This window comes from Lepus europaeus, chromosome 17 (genome assembly GCF_033115175.1).
Source record: "Lepus europaeus isolate LE1 chromosome 17, mLepTim1.pri, whole genome shotgun sequence".
NCBI classification, from domain to species: domain Eukaryota; kingdom Metazoa; phylum Chordata; class Mammalia; order Lagomorpha; family Leporidae; genus Lepus; species Lepus europaeus.
This window is the reverse complement of record NC_084843.1, coordinates 57,642,044-57,661,388: the sequence shown is the minus strand read 5'-3', so window position 1 is coordinate 57,661,388 and position 19,345 is coordinate 57,642,044. Positions and strand designations below refer to the sequence as shown.

General features: G+C 37.9%; 1 protein-coding gene across 3 annotated transcripts in view; it reads left to right on the top strand.

Moving 5' to 3' along the window:
- HERC4 (HECT and RLD domain containing E3 ubiquitin protein ligase 4) overlaps positions 1-19,345 on the top strand; it is a 166,547-nt gene that overhangs the window by 119,825 nt on the left and 27,377 nt on the right. For 2 of the 3 annotated variants that reach the window (XM_062214038.1, XM_062214036.1), the window contains 3 exons: positions 6,707-6,826; positions 16,399-16,422; positions 18,561-18,659. In XM_062214038.1, the coding sequence (XP_062070022.1) occupies positions 6,707-6,826; positions 16,399-16,422; positions 18,561-18,659 (243 nt within the window). The remainder of the gene's footprint in view (positions 1-6,706; positions 6,827-16,398; positions 16,423-18,560; positions 18,660-19,345) is intronic. The other variant, XM_062214037.1, reaches the window with a different exon arrangement.

The window sequence follows — 19,345 nt, the reverse complement described above, 5'->3', positions numbered from 1 at the left end:
GTTTCCTTTACCTCATGCTCTTCTTTCTGACTAGAATATTCTTCCTCAAACCTTTTTTTTTAAAACATTTTGCATTTACATCCCTCTTAAATTTTTATTTATGATATCTTCAGTCTTAGAGAAACAGATATAATAAACACCTGTACACCTTCATTGTCAATTTAACATTGTCAACATGCTATACACATAGACATATATAAGCATTTTTCTAGATAACATCAGTCCCATTATGTCTCTTAAAGAAGTTAACTACAGCTCTTCAGTATCCTCTAGCTATCCAGGCATGTTTAAATATCAAAAATATTTTTATATCATTGCTTTTTAAAAACTAGAATGTGGTCAAAATTTGGTTTAATTGCATTTGTTGAATCTTACTCTGTTTTACAATCTATAAACATATTTCTTCATTTATTTAGACTTTTTTATTTTCTCTCAGCATTTTATAGTTTTCAGACATCTTTTTAAAAATTTGTTTCTAAAGCAGGCATTTGGCATCATTGTTAAGATGCTGATTAGAATACCCACATACCATACTGGAGTGCCTGGGTTTGAGTTCTGGCTGCACTTTCAATTCTAGTTTACTGCTAATGTATACCCTAGGAGGCAGAAGTGATTGTTCAAGTAATTGGGTCCCTGCCACCTATGTGGTTGGCCTGGATTGAGTTTCCAGTTATTGGCTTCAGTCTGGCCCAGTCCTGGCTATTACTGGTTTTTGAGGAGTAAACTAGTGGATGGGAATCCTCAGTTTCTTTATTTCTCTCTGCCTCCCGACTCCTAAAAAAAAAAAAGTTAGTTTATTCCTAAATGTTTTGTTTTTTGATGCATTACAAATGATAATTTTAAAATTTTTATTGCCAGTTATTTTTGCTGATAAAGAAAAATCCAGTTAAATTTTGATCATTTGATCTTTTTTCCCCGTGGCCTTTTTTTTTTTTTTTTTAAGGTTTATTTATTTATTTGAAAGAATTACACAGAGAGAGAAGGAGAGGCAGAGAGGTCTCCCATCTGCTGGTTCACTCCCCATTTGGCTGCAGCAGCTGGAGCTACATCAATCCAAAGCCAGGAGCCAGGAGCTTCCTCCGGGTCTCCCACATGGGTACAGGGGCCCAAGGGCTTGGGCCATCTTCTGCTGCTTTCCCAGGCCACAGCAGAAAGCTAGATTGGACGTGGAGTAGCCAGGACTCAAACTGGCGCCCACATGGGATGCTGGCCCTGTAGGCAGCGGCTTTACTTGCTATGCCATACTGCCAGCCCCATTCCTTGTGGTCTTGATAAATCATTAGTTCCGATCTCTTAAAGATTCATTTGAATTTTTAATAAATGCAAAGTTATTGTTTTCTTGCTGAATTTTATTAACTAAGAGTTCCAGTACAGTGCTAAATATACATGGTTATGGTGGTTATCCTTGCCTACTTCCTGGTGTTTTTAAAAAAGCATTTACTATTTTTAATGTATTTATTTGGAAGGCAGAGTTAGAGAAATCCTTCATCCATTGGTTCAATCCTCTAATGGCTGCAACAGCTGGTGCTGACCATGTTGAAACCAGGAGCCCTGAACTCCATTGGGTCTCACATGTGGGCGCAGAGGTCTAAGCACTTGGGCCATCTTCGATTGCTTTCCCAGGCACATTAGCAGGAAGCTGGATTGGATGTCGTGCTCATATGGGGAATATTGGCATTGCAGGCAGCTTAACCCACTGCAACACAACTCTGGCCCCAGTATTCACTATTTTACTAGTTAAGTATGATAATATCTATGAGGGTTTTTAAAAGCTTTTTTTTTTTTTTTTCCACTTATTGGAGAGAGACTGTGCAAGCTCCCTTTTGCTGGTTTACTTCTTTTTAATGTGCCTGAAGTAGCCAGGACCAGGCTAGGCTGAAGTTGGCAGCTGGGAACTCAATCTAAGCCTCCCCAAGTTTTTTTTTTTTTCTTCCTCCTTTTTCTTTCTAGATGGTATTTATCCATTAAAAGAAGTCCCCTTCGATTCCTGGTTTGGAAAGTGTTTATTATGAATGGTGTTGAATTTTGTCTGATGTTCTTTCCCCATCTCTTGAGATAAATGATTGTTTCTGCTTTTTTTTCTTGAAATATTGTCTGTCATGAGTGATACTGATTTTTATTTCATTTTTAATATTGATGTCAGCTTCTGGTACCAAAGTTATTCTGGTTTCAAAAAATGAATTAGGAAATGCTTCCTATTTCCTTATTTTCTAAAGAGCTTAGAATTGATATTTCATGTTTAAATGTTCAGTAAAGTTCCTGAATGAGCTCATGTTGGCCTTGGAGTGTTCTTTCATGAAAATTTTAATCTTCATATTAAATTTTAAAAATGATTATATAAGGTTTCCATTTTCTTTTGAATCAATTTTGATAAGGTACCATTGTGTTGTTGCTTGTTTCATATCTGATGGTGGTTAATTTGTAGTTTTGTTTCCTGGTCTGTTCAGCTAGAAGTTTATCAGTTTTATTAATCTCATCCAAAAACTCATATTTTTCTGTATGTTCTGGTTTTTTTTCTTTGATTGATTGCTGCTCTTCCCTGTAATTACTTTTTTTTTTTTTTTTTGACAGGCAGAGTTAGACAGTGAGATACAGACAGAGAGAAAGGTCTTTTCTTTTCTGTTGGTTCACCCCCCAAATGACTGCTACTGCCGACGCGATCCACCGATCCAAAGCCAGGAGCCAGGTGCTTCCTCCTGGTCTCCCATGCGGGTGCAGGGCCCAAGCACTTGGGCCATCCTCCACTGCCTTCCCGGGCCATAGTAGAGAGCTGGACTGGAAGAGGAGCAACTGGGACAGAATCCAGTGCCCCAACCAGAACTAGAATCCAGGGTGCTGGCGCTGCAGAAGGAGAATTAGCCAAGTGAGCCATGGCGCTGGCCTGTAATTACTTTTCAAAAGGTAGAGTGACAGGGAGGAGAAAGAGTTCATCCATTTACTAGTTTACTCTCTAAATGGCTGCAACAACCAGGTATAGACCAGGCTAAAGCCAGGAGCCAAGAACTCCATCCTGGTCTCCCACGTTAGTGGCAGATGCCTAAATGGTTGGGGGTATCATCTGCCTTACTTAGGTGCATTAGAGAAAGCTGGATTGGAAGCAGAGCAGCTGGGACTGACAACGCTGATATGCGATGCCAGTTTTGAAAATGGTGACTTAACCCACTGTGCCACATCAGCCCCTACGCCCTTTATTTCTATAATCATTTCACACTATGTGTGTCCAAGCTCTGCTTTTCCACAAGTTTTGGTGTGTTTTTACTCTAGTTCAAAATATATTCTTATTGCTCCTATACTTTAGCTGGAACAACTAGGTCTTATTTGAATATGGCTCTATTTATTGCTTTGAATCTGTTTTTGGTTTTGTTTACTTGTTTTATTTTGCTTATTTGTTTTTTGATAAGTATTGTAATTTTTGATTGGCTGTAAAATAGCGGAAGCTACAGGTTTAAAGCCTATCAGTGAATACACGTCTTCTGTCTGGTAATTTGTATGGAGATGGACATAAAAGTCAGTCTAGACAGACCTCAGATTGCTCTAATGTTACCTCATGCTTTGGGTGGAAATGAATTGTCAAAGGATTTTTCTGTGTTTATGCCCCACTCTGTATGCATGCTTCAAGGAGGGGTTTCTCTGTATAGTCTTGCCATTTGTGGTAAATTGATGTTGCTTGTCCACTCAGTACTTCCAAAGTCAGTAGAGTGGAGGGGACAGAAAAAGTTCTTTTAAAAAAATTTTTTATTTGAAAGACACGGTGGGGGAGGTGGGAGAAAGAAAGAGAGAGAGAGGGAGAGAGATTTATCTAACGTTCACTAGTTCGCTCTCAAATGGCTGCAATGGTTAGGAATAGACCAGACTGAAGCCAGGAACCAGGAGCTTCTTCCAGGTCTCCCATGTGGGTGCAGGGGCCCAAGCACTTGGGCCATCTTCCACTGCTTTCCCAGGTACATTAGTATGAATCTAGATTGGAAGTGGAACAGCTGGAACTCAAATCAGCATCCATGTGGGATGCTGGTTTTACTTGCTAGGCCACAATGCCAGCTCCAGAAAATATTTGTTTTATAGTGTAGCCTTGGTCTTTGGTAGATTATGTGTGCCTGGACCTCAGGATAGGACTTTCTCAGAGTTCACGCCCCTCTTGCCTGTGGCAGCCAAACTCTGCTTTGGATCCTTTTGTGTCTTCTGCACAAGTTTGTTTGCTCCTCCTGCCATTGCTGCCATCTCCAGCAATAGGTAGCCTCTAGTCTTAGTGATACAAGATTCTGAATCCTGGGACAATTCTTGCCCCTCTTTCTTCCAGGGAGTAATTCATACTCCTACAATAAGGCATGGGGTTTGCTTCCCTTTCTCTAGCGACTTACGGCTTTTGCTGTATGTGGGCACCCAGTAGATGGAGGTCTATTGAAAGAGTCTGCCTGCAGATTGCCTGGGACTCCCAGGGCTTCTGTGCTCTCCAGTTGCCCTACACTCTGCCTTAAAATTTTCACTGATTCTTCTTGTATGACTAGTATTTTCCTTTTACTCTGCCATGGTGGACTGTTCTGACATCCTGTTCCCCACCCCCACCCATTTTTTTTTTTTTTCCTTAATTTGGAAGGCAGTTACAGAGAGGTGGAGGCAGAGAGAGAGAAATGTTCCATCCGCTGGTTCACTCCCCAAATGCTGCAGTGGCTGGCACTGCAGATGGTGGCTTTACCTGCTATGCCACAGTGCCAACCCCCATCCTGTTGCTTTTTAGGAACTTTCTAGCCTGGGGCTGGAGCTGTGGCACAGCGAGTAAAGCAGTGGCCTGCAGCATTGGCATCCCATATGCGCACCGGTTTGAGTCCCAGCTGTTCCACTTCGAATCCAAATCTCTGCTATGGCCTGGGAAAGCAGAAGATGGCCCAAGTCGTTGGGCCCCTGCACCCATGTGGGGGACCCAGAAGAAGCTCCTGGCTCCTGGCTTTGGATCAGCTCAGTTCTGGCCTTCACTGCCATTTGGGGAGCAAACCAGCAGATGGAAGACCCCCCCCACCACCACCAGTAACTCTGCCATTCAAATAAATAAATCAGTCTTAAAAAAACAAATAAAAGAAACTGTTTATCCTTAGTGTTCAGGCTGCCTGGTTATTTTGTGACTTTAGCTTTCTGGTTAATTTAAGAAGTTTTGAGTATTTTAGAAGTATTTTTATTTAATTGAAAATGTTCTAGGATTTTGCAAATATCTTTCTGTTTTTAATTCCATTGTTGATAGAATATATTTTGTATACTTTTATTTCCTTTAAGCTAAAATTTCTTTTAATTATGTATAAATAAATGTGTTTATTAAGACCAGAATGTGGGCTCTCTTAATGAATATGCCATGTGTAGTTACTTAGTTAAGTGTTCTTTGGCAGTAAGTTTAAATTGGTTGAATCAGTTGAGAGAGGAGTACTAAAATCTCCAACTATCATAGTGGCTTATGAGCTTCTTATGTATTTTGAAGTTCAGTTTTTTGGGATTGGTAAATAAATCCTTTTATCATTATGTATTGTGCCATTTTTCCTATGGAAATGCTTGTCCTGAGCTCTAATAATAGCCTCCCACCTGCTCTATTTTGATTTGTTGGGTTTTTGAAATTTACTTTTTAACCAAATCTCATGTGCAAAGATGTAAGGGGAACTTTCACAAACATTTTGGAGCTTCACCCTCTGGAGTACTTTCTGTGGTTCTTCCCCCCCGACCAACCCTTGATGGGAAAAAATGTGGACCTCACATATGCTTTCCTTGTTTAAAAAATTGTAACCATTCTTGTTTCACTACTTTGGGTTGATCTCAATGTTTGTAAATAGCAGTTTTTTCAAATATGTGATACAGAGTTTATGATTATTGTTGTAGAAAGTATTCTACCATTTCTAGCACCAGAATTCCTCTTGGCTCTTTTAATTTAGAATAACTCCCACCTTTTTATCCTCATTATCTTGACTTTCTAAAAGAATCTTGCTCATTCTTGTAAATGTGCCATAACCAGGATTTGTCTGTTTCCTCATGGTGATGTCAGCTTGTTTCTTTATTCCTTGTATTTCTCCTGCGAACTGAATTTAAATCAAGCTATTTGATTAAACTAGGGCTAAACCTTTTTTCTTCAAAAATGGTGTCTATACTTCCTGTTGTATTTTTTTTTTGTGCAATCACAGTATTTCATTGTACCAGTATTGGTAATTAATTTGATCACTTAGATGAGGTGGTACTCTCTAAAGAATTATTAGTTACCTTTGTAATTAGTAAATAATCCCTGGGTTAGTAATCACACCCTCTTCATTTTCCTATCTTGACTACATATTGCCTTGTATATTCTAATGATACCAGATACAAAATAACACTTAACAAGCATTACCTATAATTATTGTTAATTAGGTCTCATTTCCCAACCAGAAGTCTTTATGGTTTCTAGTTTCTGTGTACTACACTTTAATGTTACATAGCTCATGTTTTATTGTGGTTATAAAGACATTTCTTTATTTTTTTTCTAATGGATTTTGGGATAATAATTGTGGACATCACATCTTAAAAATCTTTGTGCTCCCATAGCACTTAACTAGCATTTTGCATATAGTAGGCACTCAGTAATTATTTTTTATAGGAGAAAATTAAGAAATCTCTAAAGCTTTTTTCTTTTTAAATGTAGTTCAATTTCTGTTTTAGGTGCTAAAGTTAATGTTAATTATATTTGTGTTTTTTTCCATAGGTAAATGAGAAAACGGGGCAGATTATACAGTATGATAAATTTTATATACATGAAGTACAAGAATTAATAGACATAAGGAATGATTATATCAACTGGGTTCAACAGCAGGCCTATGGAATGGTATGTTTCCTGTACACCTCATTTTTGCATATTGTATGTTTGAAACAATGACTTGTTTTTGAAACAATAGAGGTTTTTCAGAACTTTTGTTTGGAGTTTATTTTTTTAAACAAAAAAAAAATCGCAAATTGTGTATTTCCAAACAAACATTTCACTTAGCAAAGTCAAACCAAAGAGATAGATAACGCTTTTCTGAAGAAACGTGCTAATGTGACAAGAATTTTCAAGTCTTACTTATTTTTCATGCGATTGTTTCCTGTTACTCTAATATTAAGAATACTAGAGTCCCTGATACTGAAATTCTTAAGAATACATGAATTGTGAGATCTGTGCTTCAAAACCAGAGGAGAAAACTAGGACCACTGGCTCTAGTTTTAATGTTCCCTTTTATATGTTTAGTTTTATTACAGATTTTAAAAATATATTTCCATGTGTGTACATACTTCTTTCCATGGGGCTAAATCTTTAAGATTTAGATATTTAAGATCCATCACATTAAAGTAATAACATAGTCTTAGAAAATTTGCATTGGGTACCTAAAATCTTATATAGAAATGGATGTACCATAGCTAGATATAAAATAGTGAAATACTCTTATTTGCTGTTCATTTTAATAAACTTGAGGCCAGCTTTTCTACTCCCAAAGCAGGTAATTTAATACGTGTGTTGGTGGTTATGGAACATAACTTTTCATTGCTTGCTAGGCACCAGCTGTAAGCTTCTTGTGGGTAGGCAGTCTGTTTATTTATCAAGACTTCTGATGGTGTCTGCAGTGTTTCTAGGAGACGTATTTCGTATTTTGCTGCAGTAGTTTTTGAGTAGCAACTTGTTGGTTAATGCATACAATTTTTAGTGTATTCTTAACTGCAGGAATCACATCACTTGCAAAACATTTTTTTCCTTCCTCTGGTGTTTGTGTCTGGACTAAGAAAGACCTATTAATTTTTCTCTGGAGTAGGGGGCTAGATGATGGGAAGCTAGGTCAAGTTTACTGTCATTCCACATGTTTGCTCATAAAATAAACACTGAGAATATGCTGTGTAATAGACACTAATGTAGGTATTGGAGATATGGTGGTGAATCAGACAGATAAGGGCCTTCTTTATTATGGAATTTGTAATCTAGTAGGCAAGATTAACAGTACTCAAAGCAAAAAAATGCCAACTAACAATATGTACTATATAGAGAATTAAAATGAGGGACTGTTGTAAAGACTGGTTTCTTGAGGTTGTGTAATCAGAAAAGACTTGTCTGGTGAGGTGTGAGTGGTAATCTGAATAACAAGGAACAGCTCTGTAAGATCAGAGCAGAAAAGAATTTCAAGAAAAAATGAACATTAAATAAATGTCTTAGGTGAGAATAATAAAGTAGACATCTTTGAAGGACAGAAAGAGACCATTATGACTAAAATACGGGAATGGGGAGAATTTTGGGGAAGAATCAGAAATGTGTGGGATCTAGAGGATGGAGAATTTAGCAAATTAGGATTAGAAGTTTAGATTTTCTCTGTAGTGTTGCAGTTAGTCCTTGGTAAGTTATAAGCAAAAGGATATATAATTGATATTTTTGAGTAATTATTTTGTTGTCTGTGTGAACAATGTGTGGGGAATGGGACAAAAATGAAAGAGGGAGGCAGTGAAAAGGCTGTTTTAGTGGTAGATTAGGGGAGAGAAAATGCTGGGTTTGACTAGAATAGTAGTTGTGCAGGTAGAAGAAGGAAAGGGACTTGAGCACCTCTGGGGAATAAAAGGGACAGGAATCATTGATGGATTGGATTTTAAGTGAAGAAAGGAGGGAAATCCACAAAGAAGATTTAGCCAGAGGTGGCAAAGTGAAGTGTAGAAGGAAAAGTTCGAGAGTGTTATGGAAACCAAAGTAAAAAGGTGGAGAGACTATATTACCCTGCTGAAGAGAAAGATAAAATTGGTTACTTCAAGTTCAAGAATGTTTTAGTGACCTTTTTTACCTCAAAGATTATTTACTTGAAAGGCAGAGTTAGAGAGAGAGAGATAGCTTCCATCTGATGAAGCATTTCCCCAAGTGGCCGCAACAACCAGGACTGGACTAGGCTGAAGTCAGGAACCTGAAACTTCATCCAGGTCTCCCACATGGGTCGCAGGGCCGTCCTTCACTGCTTTCCCAGGTGCATTAGCAAGGAGCTGAATGGTAAGTAGAGCAAGTGGGGCTCAAACTAGAGCTCATGTGGGATACTGGCTGTTTACCAGCTGCACCACCATGCCAGGCTCTATTGCTAACCTTCATAATGCTACTTCAAGGTTGAGATGTTTTGCTAAAAAGAAATTTGAAGGTGAGGAAACATCTGTTGATAGTACTTAAAAGTATTGAAATTGAGTAGGAGCAAAATGGTGGAGTGGTAGTTGAAGCCAAGGGTAGTTTGTCTGTATGTGTGTTTATTTTGTTTTTAAAGATCGATTTAATTATTTGAAAGAGCTACTTGAAAGAGCTATAGCGAGAGAAGGAGAGAAAGATCAGTTTTCTCTCTGTTGGTTCACTTCTCAGGTGGCTGAAATGACCAGGGCTGAGCCAGCTGAAGCCAGGAGCTTATCTGGACACACACATACACACAACACACACACAGCAGGGGCCCAAACAATTGGGCCATCTTCCACTGCTTTTCCCAGGTCATAAGTATGGAGCTGGATCACAAGTGGAACAACCGGGACACGAACTGGTGCCCATGTGGGATGTTGGCATTGCAGGTGTTGGGTTAATCCACTTTGCCACAACACTGGACCCTTGTTTAGTTTTTCAAGACTTGTTATTTGAAAGGCATAGTGCCAGAGAGAGAGAAAGAAATACCTTCTGTCTGCAACAGCTGGGCCTAGATCAGGCTGAAGCCAGGAACTTGATCTGGGTGACCCATGCGGGTGACAGGAACCTTAATACTTGGGCCATCTGCTGCTGCCTACCAGGTGTATTATCAGTAATTTGGCTCAGAAGCTAAGTATCTGGGACTTGAATCAGCAGTCTAATCAGGGATGTGGGTGTCGTAAGCAGTGGCTTAACCCATTGCACTACAATCCCCACCCCAAGGGATGTTTTTTTAACAAAGAAAAGAAATAATTGACCTCAGGGAATTTTTAAATATTTAATTTTCCTTTCCCTGTTTGAACTAAATCTCTGACCTTGGCAAAGCTTCTCAAATTCTTCTCCCAGAGCAACTATAAGGGCAGGAAAAAAATCTTTCTTGAGGGTTTTAACCCTTCCTCAATAATACTTGACTGTAGGCTTGTAAGCTGTCTTTGAATATATGCATATTTTGCATTTTTCTGGAAACTTAGTGCTTCAGAAAATAAGCTTTGTTTATCCTAAAACTTTCATAAAAACCTTGATATACCACCTACAATCTTTGAGCAGTATTTTTGAAATTAAAATGATAAATGCACCCTTTTTAAAGAACAATTAAATTTTTCTATATATTTGAGAGGAAAAGACAATTTCTTCTTTTCTTTTTTTTTTTTTTTTGGCAGGCAGAGTGGACAGTGAGAGAGAGAGACAGAGAGAAAGGTCTTCCTTTACCGTTGGTTCACCCTCCAATGGCTGCTGCGGCCTGCGCACTGCGCTGATCCGATGGCAGGAGCCAGGTGCTTCTCCTGGTCTCCCATGGGGTGCAGGGCCCAAGCACTTGGGCCATCCTCCACTGCACTCCCTGGCCACAGCAGAGAGCTGGCCTGGAAGAGGGGCAACCGGGACAGAATCCGGTGCCCTGACTGGGACTAGAACCCGGTGTGCCGGCGCTGCAAGGTGGAGGATTAGCCTATTGAGCCATGGCGCCAGCCCAAGACAATTTCTTAGCAAGTCCAGCATTCACTTACTTGTTTTTATAATTATAGAAATAAATACACAGAGGCAGTTGTTTGGCTCAGTGGTTAATGTGCTGCTTGGGATGCCTGCATCCCATGTCAGAGTGCCTGGGTTTGAATCTAGGCTCCACTTCTAATCCACTGCTGATGGGTATCATGTATCCTGGGAGACAACAGATAATGGCTCAAGTAGTTGGGCCCCTGCCTCCCACGTGAGAGACACAGACTGAGTTCCAGGCTTCTGCGTCCACAGCCCCAGCTGTTGCAGGTATTTTGGGTCTGATCTTGCAGATGAGAAGTGTCTCTCTCTCTCACTCCTTTCAAATAAACAAATACATTCTAGAAAGTAAATGTATATGTACATTAAACTAGTTCTAAACTACTAGTGTTTAAATCTTTAAAGAAGTACAACATTTATAATGATAATATTACCAATTTGAAATCAAGTTAGTGTTTAGTCTGAAAGATGATTATGTTCCGACGGAATCCCAGCTCACCATCTAGATTACACAGTATGAGAGTAGTGTGACATAAGAGTGCTTGGGTCAAATCCTACCTTAGCATTTCATAAACATCCTTGGGAAGATCATTCCTTGAAATTTCGTTTGCTTTCCTATAAATTAAGACCATGATACCTGCCTTATACAGTTACTGGGAGATTAACTGATATGCTGTATATGAAGTACTTAGGATAGTTCCTGCCACACAGTTAAGTAATGAAAATGGTAACCATGATTATTGGCTCTCTTGGCACGAGTTGTAAGATTGATAGTAGCTCTATTTTGAGACATCTGATAACTTTGTCTCTTGCTGTCTTTTTCTGTCTGCATTATAATAAAACATCTGCATGGGTGTTTTTTTTTTTTTTTAATTTATTTCTTCATGTATTTGTTTGAAAGGCAGAGAGAGACAGCATGCTCCTATCCACTGATGACTGCCCAAATGCACATAACAGCCAGGGCTGAGTGGAGCCCAAGCCTGGAACTGGGAACTCAATCTAGATTTCCCACTTGGATGACAGGAACTCAGTTACTTAAGTGATCACCCTGCCTTCCAGGGTCTGTATTACAGGAAGCTGGAGTCATGACCAGAGCAAGTACCTGAACCCAGGCACTTCCACATGGGACACAGGTGTCTTAACTTAGTGGTTAAGACCTACCCCTGAGATGTCTTTTGGCCTCACTTATTGAGCATGTCATCTAAGTGTTAATTCTTAGTTAATTGCGGAGATCCTGTTTGGTGCCAGGTAGTTCATATTGGCATTGGAGTTTCACAATAAAACTGGGGTTATGAATGAGTTACCCTGATTTTAGGATATTTAAAAAAAATAATTCTTAGATTTTATTTATTTATTTGAGAGGTAGAGTTACAGACAGAGGGTGAAACAGAGAGAAAGGTCATCCATCTACTGGTTTACTCCCCAAATGGCTGCAATGGCCGGACCTGGGCCAGCTCGGAGCTTCTTCCAGATCTCCCACACAGATGCATAGCCCAAGCACTTGGACCATCTTAAACTGCTTTCCCAGCCCATAGCAGAGAGATGAATTGGAAGAGGAGCAGCCTGGGACTAGAACTGGCACCCATATGGGATGTTCATGCTGCATGCAGGGGCTTAGCCCACTATGCCACAGCACTGACCCCAAAATCTTTTTAATTTTTGATGTAAAAATGCTAAATTTAAAATTCTCTGGATACTTACAGACTCTCAAAGAATACATACCCTGGGGATCTAAAAATTAGTTTGAGAAACAGTGTGCATTTTAGGGGATAAACCAGCAGATAGAAGATCTTTGTCTCTCATTCTTTGCCTTTGAAAATAAAATGAAAGATAAGTAAAAATGTTAAAAATAAATAAATTCGATAGTGCTGTCATCTAAACTCATCTTAGTATATAGCCGTGGTATTATCGAACTGAATTTCCAAAGGATGTTGTTTCTCTGCCACTGTTTTCTCATAAGTGAGGCAGTAGAGGACTACCTATTTCTTAGTTTTCCTCTTTGCCTCATTCTCTCTGTTCTCAAATATATGGTTTCTGTATTGAGAGTTGCCTCCTATTACTTTACTCTGTTTTTTTTCAAGATTTATTTATTTACTTTGAAAGAGTTATACAGAGAGAGAAGGAGAGGCAGACAGAGAGAGGTCTTCCATCCGCTGGTTCACTCCTCAATTGTCTGCAATGGCTGGAGCTGTGCTGATCCAGAGCCAGGAGCATCTTCTGGGTCTCCCATGCGGTGCAGGGGCACAAAGGCTTGGGCCGTCTTCTACTGCTTTCCCAGGCCATAGCAGAGAGCTGGATTGGAAGTGGATCTCAAACCGGCGCCCATATGGGATGCCGGCACTGCAGGCGGCAGCTTTACCCGCTACGCCACAGTGCTGGCCCCCTATTACTTTACTCTTTCAACCACGTGTTTTCCCTTTCCATTTATACACAGAGTAATAATGAACAGATGGTTGTGGCAGCGGAAGCTTATTCTTTATTTAATTTGTGAAGTTGCTTTAATACCATATTCTAGAAATCAGAATTCAGAACTCATGATTTGGTTTGTTCTAATATACCTCTGGGGCTGGAGGGATAAGATTCTTACTGGCTTTATTAGTGGGTTGACCATCATGTTGACCCTATTAAGTAAGGTTCAAAAGAATCTGCCTTAAGGACATACTGTGAAATGAGTGTGTGTATGTATATAGTTGTATACATGTGCAAATATATATACATACCACATATATGAGGTGTGTGTATGTATAAATACATACATATGAGGAAACTTGAAAGTTTGTGGAAAATGGAATTCAAAGATCAGTGTGAAAGTTTAAAATATTCTTTGGTAGAAAATAATAACTGAATTACAGCATGTTTTCTCCAGTTCTTTTTCACCTCTTTCTTGATTTGTGTTTTCTTGTTAAGTCATCTGTGTTCCTGCCGGTTGCTGTATAGTCTTCTGGCTTTTTTCCCCCAAGACTTTGATCTTGACTATGAAACTGTTCTTTTTATTCAGACTACTTCACTTTTTCTTTTTCTCTCTCTACTGTCATCTCTTCGCAAAATAAGATATATTTTCTTTCTCCTCTTCCCTTTTCCTCTCTCTCTTTCTCTTCTGCAAGTTTATGATTTTTCACTATTTTCTAGGTCCTTTTCTCAGTTGAACATTTCCTTACCATCCTTTAACTTTGCTCTGAAGTGTTCATTACAAAAATTTAGTGATAATTACCAGCATCTTTGTATTTACGGGTGACTACCAACATTTGTTCCCAACATTTGCTTTTTTCCCTTTCTTATTACTTCTAATAACTCATATGTATCATCAGTGTGTATCTCAGAAGAAAGCATAGAAAAGGCCTGTCCTGGGTCTGTCCTGTTTGAATTACAATGAAATTCAAGATAAATGTTTTTTAAATTCATATGCATATTTTTACGAACTGTATATACTTAAGTGAGACATATCAGATACAAATAGGCACTAATAAAGATACTGTGAAAAATTGGTGAGAATTTTAGTCTTTGGTATTATATATTTGCATATGTACATTTATAAGTTATAAATCTTACTCAGTTGTGCTATGTATATAAATCATCACCATATTTGTCTTAGGGAATTAACTTGTAGGCTTTTTGGCTGCCAAACTGGCAACATGACATGTTTACTAGCAAAATATTCATAGGAAGATAGGTAGTTGTAAGAGCTGAGTATACTAGTGGAAATATTACCATAATTCAGCTTCTCTGGGTTAAAACTCTACCTGAAGTACATTAGTGCTTCCTTGCATCTTTGTATTTCCCAGAAGAGTTCATCTTTGCTTTAGGAAATCTCTGTACCTATCTCAATTTTGCTGTGTACTGTAAAACTGCTTTAAAAAGTTAGTCTTTTTAAGATACACTGATACACTACAAAAGGATTTCAAATGTTTCTTTCAAATTGCCTTCCAATTGAACCATGTGTATGTAATCTTTAAGGCTTTTTTTTTTTTTTTCCTGAGCAATCTTTAGACACTATCACTTACTATCTGCCCTGAGAATACTTATGTAGTAATAGTTTAGTCCTCAAATTTTTTTTTTTTTAAAGAAAGTTCTACCAGTAATTTTTTTCTTAGAATTTGTAGTCATGTTTTCTTTATACTTATGCTACTTTGGCTTTATTTAGCATATTAAGTGAGAAAACCCTAAGACTTGGTAATGTTGTAAAGCCTCCAGTGATATTTCCAAAGGCATATGAGAATTTAGCCAACTACAGATTAAGAATAGTCTACATAGTATTACACTTACTCTTTAAAAATTTGTCTTTCATCTACTTGAGAGGCAAAGTGAGCACACTCCATTCCACTGGTTCACTACCTAAGTGCACACCAAGCCAGGCCAGGCCAGAGCTAAAAGCCAGGATCACAATCTGGATCTCCTGTAAGAGTAGCAGGAACCCAGTAACTAGAACCGTCACCACTGCCTCCCAGGGTCAAACCCATGCCTGTACTTCTGATACCAGTTGCAAATTTTGGAGGGTTCCCCAAACTTTCCTCAGGTTTGATTGATTGTTACTCAGCCTCACAGATCTTACAGAAAATTATTATATTGATGATTATAGTTTATTATAGAGAAAATATACAGATAAAATCAAAGGAAGAGCAATAGAGCAGAGTCTAGGAAAGGTACCAAAGCAGAGTGCATCTGTAGTCCTTTCTGTATGGAGTTATGGATGAGTTACTTCCTTGGAGTAGATGTGTGACAATACTAAGAGAGTACTGTCAGCCAAAGAATCTCACCCCAAACCTTGGTGCCAGAGTTTTTGTTAGGGCCCAGTCACATCTTGCTTGTGTGGCTGACTTTTTTTCTCCCTCAGCTCTGTGGAGGCAGAACTGCCACATGGTCTAGGCCTGCATCATAAATCACTTTTGTGATTTGTCCAGTGGCTAAATCCCCAGGCAGGCAAAAACACTGCTCTTAGCCATGACATTCCAAAGGCCTATAGCTCACTTCTCAGTAGCCAAGAACAGTACCCTGTCTTTGGATAAGATTAATTTCTCACTACACAAGGCATATTTTTGAAGATTTAGTGCTTTACAAAAGTCTGTACCCTGAGCATGTGTGAAAGCATTATGAAAGAAAGTGCACATTTTTGTTCAATGCAGTGGTAAACTCCTATTATAGTTTCCACTATCGTTTCTTCCATAATTATATCTTTATTTTTTCTACTTACTGGTTGTCTTGTGTTTTCTATTTTAAGTTAATTCATTTTTTAAAGAAATGCTTAATTTAAGATATCTCATGATTTGTTTACTAGTTAATTTCTGTCAAACATGTCCAATATATATCTTTACTTTTCCTCATTTTGTTGCCATAAGCATTTTAAACTTCTGTAAACACTTTGTTAACGTAAAGCAAATCATAAAGTCTGAGGAATAGTTCCTCCATTTTCTAGGTGGAGAAACTGAACCATAGAAGTATTTCTTCAGAACCAAGTCAGGTTTACGATTAGTTTCCCTAATTTAACTGAATTATGTAAATTGCAACACTTAGTTACTGGAACTAAATTTCATTATGTTCAAAATCTCTAATTGTATGATCACAAAGTAGGTGATACATTAATAGATATGTAAGGTACATGTAGAAAGGGTAAGTTTTATTGTTGATGTATTTTCTACCTCATTAATTCAGTGTTCTGTAGCAAATTTATAAAATGCTACTTTGAATAGAAATAGTTAAATTTGAACACTAACATTGCTCTTTCCTCATTATTGCGTTCTGCACTGCTGTCTTAGGATGTCAACCATGGATTAACTGAGGTAAGTTTGGTGTAATGAAGTTTCATGTTCAGAGAAAGATACACTGTTGTTTCCTATGTGATAGGAAAGCTGAAAGTTCCTCCTGGGTGTAGTCTTTAAAAATGTGTATAGGAGGTTCCTTCTGGGTGAAGTTTTTAAAAAGTGTATAGGTATATGTTCATTGTCTGTCTGTCTGTCTGTCTCTCTTTAAAAAAAAAAAAAAAATTAGTCACTTGAAAGAGCCAGAAAGGGGGGCATGGGAAGGTATCTTCCATCCACTGGTTCAGTCCCCAAAAGTTCGCAATGGCCAAGCCTGGGCCAGAACCGAAAGCAGGAGCCAGGAGCTTCTTCTGAGTCTCCTAAGGACTTGGGCCATCCTCCACTGCTTTCTCAGGCGCATTAGCAGGGAGCTGAATCAGAAGTGGAGCAGCCCACACTTGAACCATTGCCCACATGGGATGCCAGCGCTGAAGGTGGAGACTTTATCTGCTACACCAGAGCACCAGCCCCTCATTGTCGCTTTTTAAATTGAATCCCTAAAAATTTTAGAAGGATTTTCTTAAGAAAAGTAAAACCTGTATTAGTTAAACATTATACCTCATTTATGTATTTCAGCAATAATTGATTTAAAATAGTTCCTTTAGTATGCTCCTTTAGTCTTCCAGTATCAAATGTAATGTGTCCTCAGAATATAAAAAGGCAAACTTTTATTTTAAAATTTGATAAATGCCTATTGACTTTTCTTAAAGCTAATAATTGCTACTAAAAATAGTTACAAAGTTAAACTCTTGAGTATTAATCATCTTTCTCATTTTTGTACTCATATATATATATATATATATATATATATATAAAGTTCTGGCATTTGGCTTAAGTAGTCAGCAGCCCTTAAATACCCTTTTAACATTTGGAAACATTTCTTTTATCTTTTAGCAATTGTTAGAGTCTGCTTTGGCTTTGCTTTTTGTTTGTATTACTTGGTATGCTTTTCTTAGCACTTGAAACAGAGAAACATTTTTGAGATGTCTTTACATTGTAGGTCTAAGATTGTTTGCCTCATCATTCACAAATAGAAGTAACACATAAGATTATGAAAATGTAAGGTTTGTGAAGTTTAAGTGCACTTTGGAAATAATCTAAATCTTCTAAATTTTCAGAGAATTAAAATTATTTTTTATGACCAGTACTAGGTAGTCACACAGATACAGGATGAGGGTTGGCTTTGTCACATGGAAAACACAGGAAGAGTGATAATTTACTATTAGGCGCATGTAACTCGGCATGCTGTCTTATATATTAAGGACAAAGTCGATGGTTATTGGGCAGTGTTAGATTACTTTTTTTTTTGTTGTTGTTATTTTTTGCCAAAGTTAAGAGGGACTTGAAATATATAGAAAAGAAGACAGGCTAGAGAAGACTTAAAAATCATATTTTCAGAATGGCTAGAAAAACTGGGCATGTTAGCATGGAGAAAAGACTATTTATGGAGAGCAAGGTCAGGACTTTATGCCATATACACTTCCTGCAAGGGCAAAACAAAGAAAAAGTTAGGCTTGGTAATATATAGAAATGCAAATTCAGACTCAACATAACTAAATTTTTAATCACTTAAAAAGAGGTGAAGTGTTTCCTACTGTATTCTTCATGGTAAGCCTTTACATGGCATGGGCATTGTGTCGGGACTAGCACAAAAATACTACCTTGTTGTATAGATGGTAGGACACTCTCTGACAGCAAGCAAGTCTGACTGGCAAATAATAATTCTTTATATTTTAACTGTTAAAATACTTTGGCAGTCAAGCACTACCTTACCTGCTAGGATAAATAGGTGTCTATAACATGTCTAATATCTGATAATGGTAATAGTAAATCAGTTCTCCTAACTTTAAAAGCTAACATAATAATACTAATGATGCTTCTTTTGAATGTTAAGTGAATGAGCAGATTATTGGACTGATAATAATCCTGGCATCCTAATGGTACTTAAGAAATATCTGTTAAATGAAGGAATAGAGTTTGCTCAAACAGTATGTTTCATTTATAATTCCTGAACCACACATAATTGAATGAATTAATATGATCAGCTTTATAAAAATGACTCCACCCACAATAAATGTCACAAATCAACTTGTACTAATAAATTAATTTTTTATTTCCAGTTGGCAGATATCCCTGTAACAATCTGCACATATCCATTTGTATTTGATGCCCAAGCAAAAACTACTCTGTTACAGACAGATGCAGTCTTACAGATGCAGGTAAAATATTGTATAATACTAATCTGATTTGAGAGTGATCTTGTAAATTGTTACTGTGATGTTCTTAAAAAGCAGATAATTGAAATTTGCCTATAAGCATTAATATTTGGGGGCATTTTGTATCATTGTAGTGTCTTGCAAAATACCTTCGGAAGCTATCAGAAGACTGCTGCATGCTGTGACATGTACAAGGATACTTCCAGAAATTCATAGAAATGTGTTTTTTAAAAAAACTATAAATGAATTTTAATGTTTTTACACTTAAATAAATTTTGAAGTGTCCTCAGATGTTCTTATAAAGGCTGCTTTAAAAAAAAGGAGCTTCTTATAAAAAAAGAGCTTCAGTGAAATAGAATTCCTTTTTTAAAAAAAGATTTATTTATTTATTTATTTGAAAGAGTTACAGAGAGGAAGAGAAAGAGATCCATCTTCCATCCATTGGTTCTTTCCCCTTGCTGCTTCAAAGGCCAAGGGAAGCCAGGAGCTTTATCCCGATCTCTCACGTGGGTGACAGGGGCCCAAGCACTTGGGCTGTCCTCCACTGCTTTTCCCAGGCCATTAACAGGGAGCTGGATCAGAAGTAGAGCAGCCAAGACACGAATCGTCAGCATTGCCAGTGTCAACAGGCAGCAGCAACTTTACCTACTACGCCACAGTGCTGGCCCCAAAAGTAGAATTATTAAATC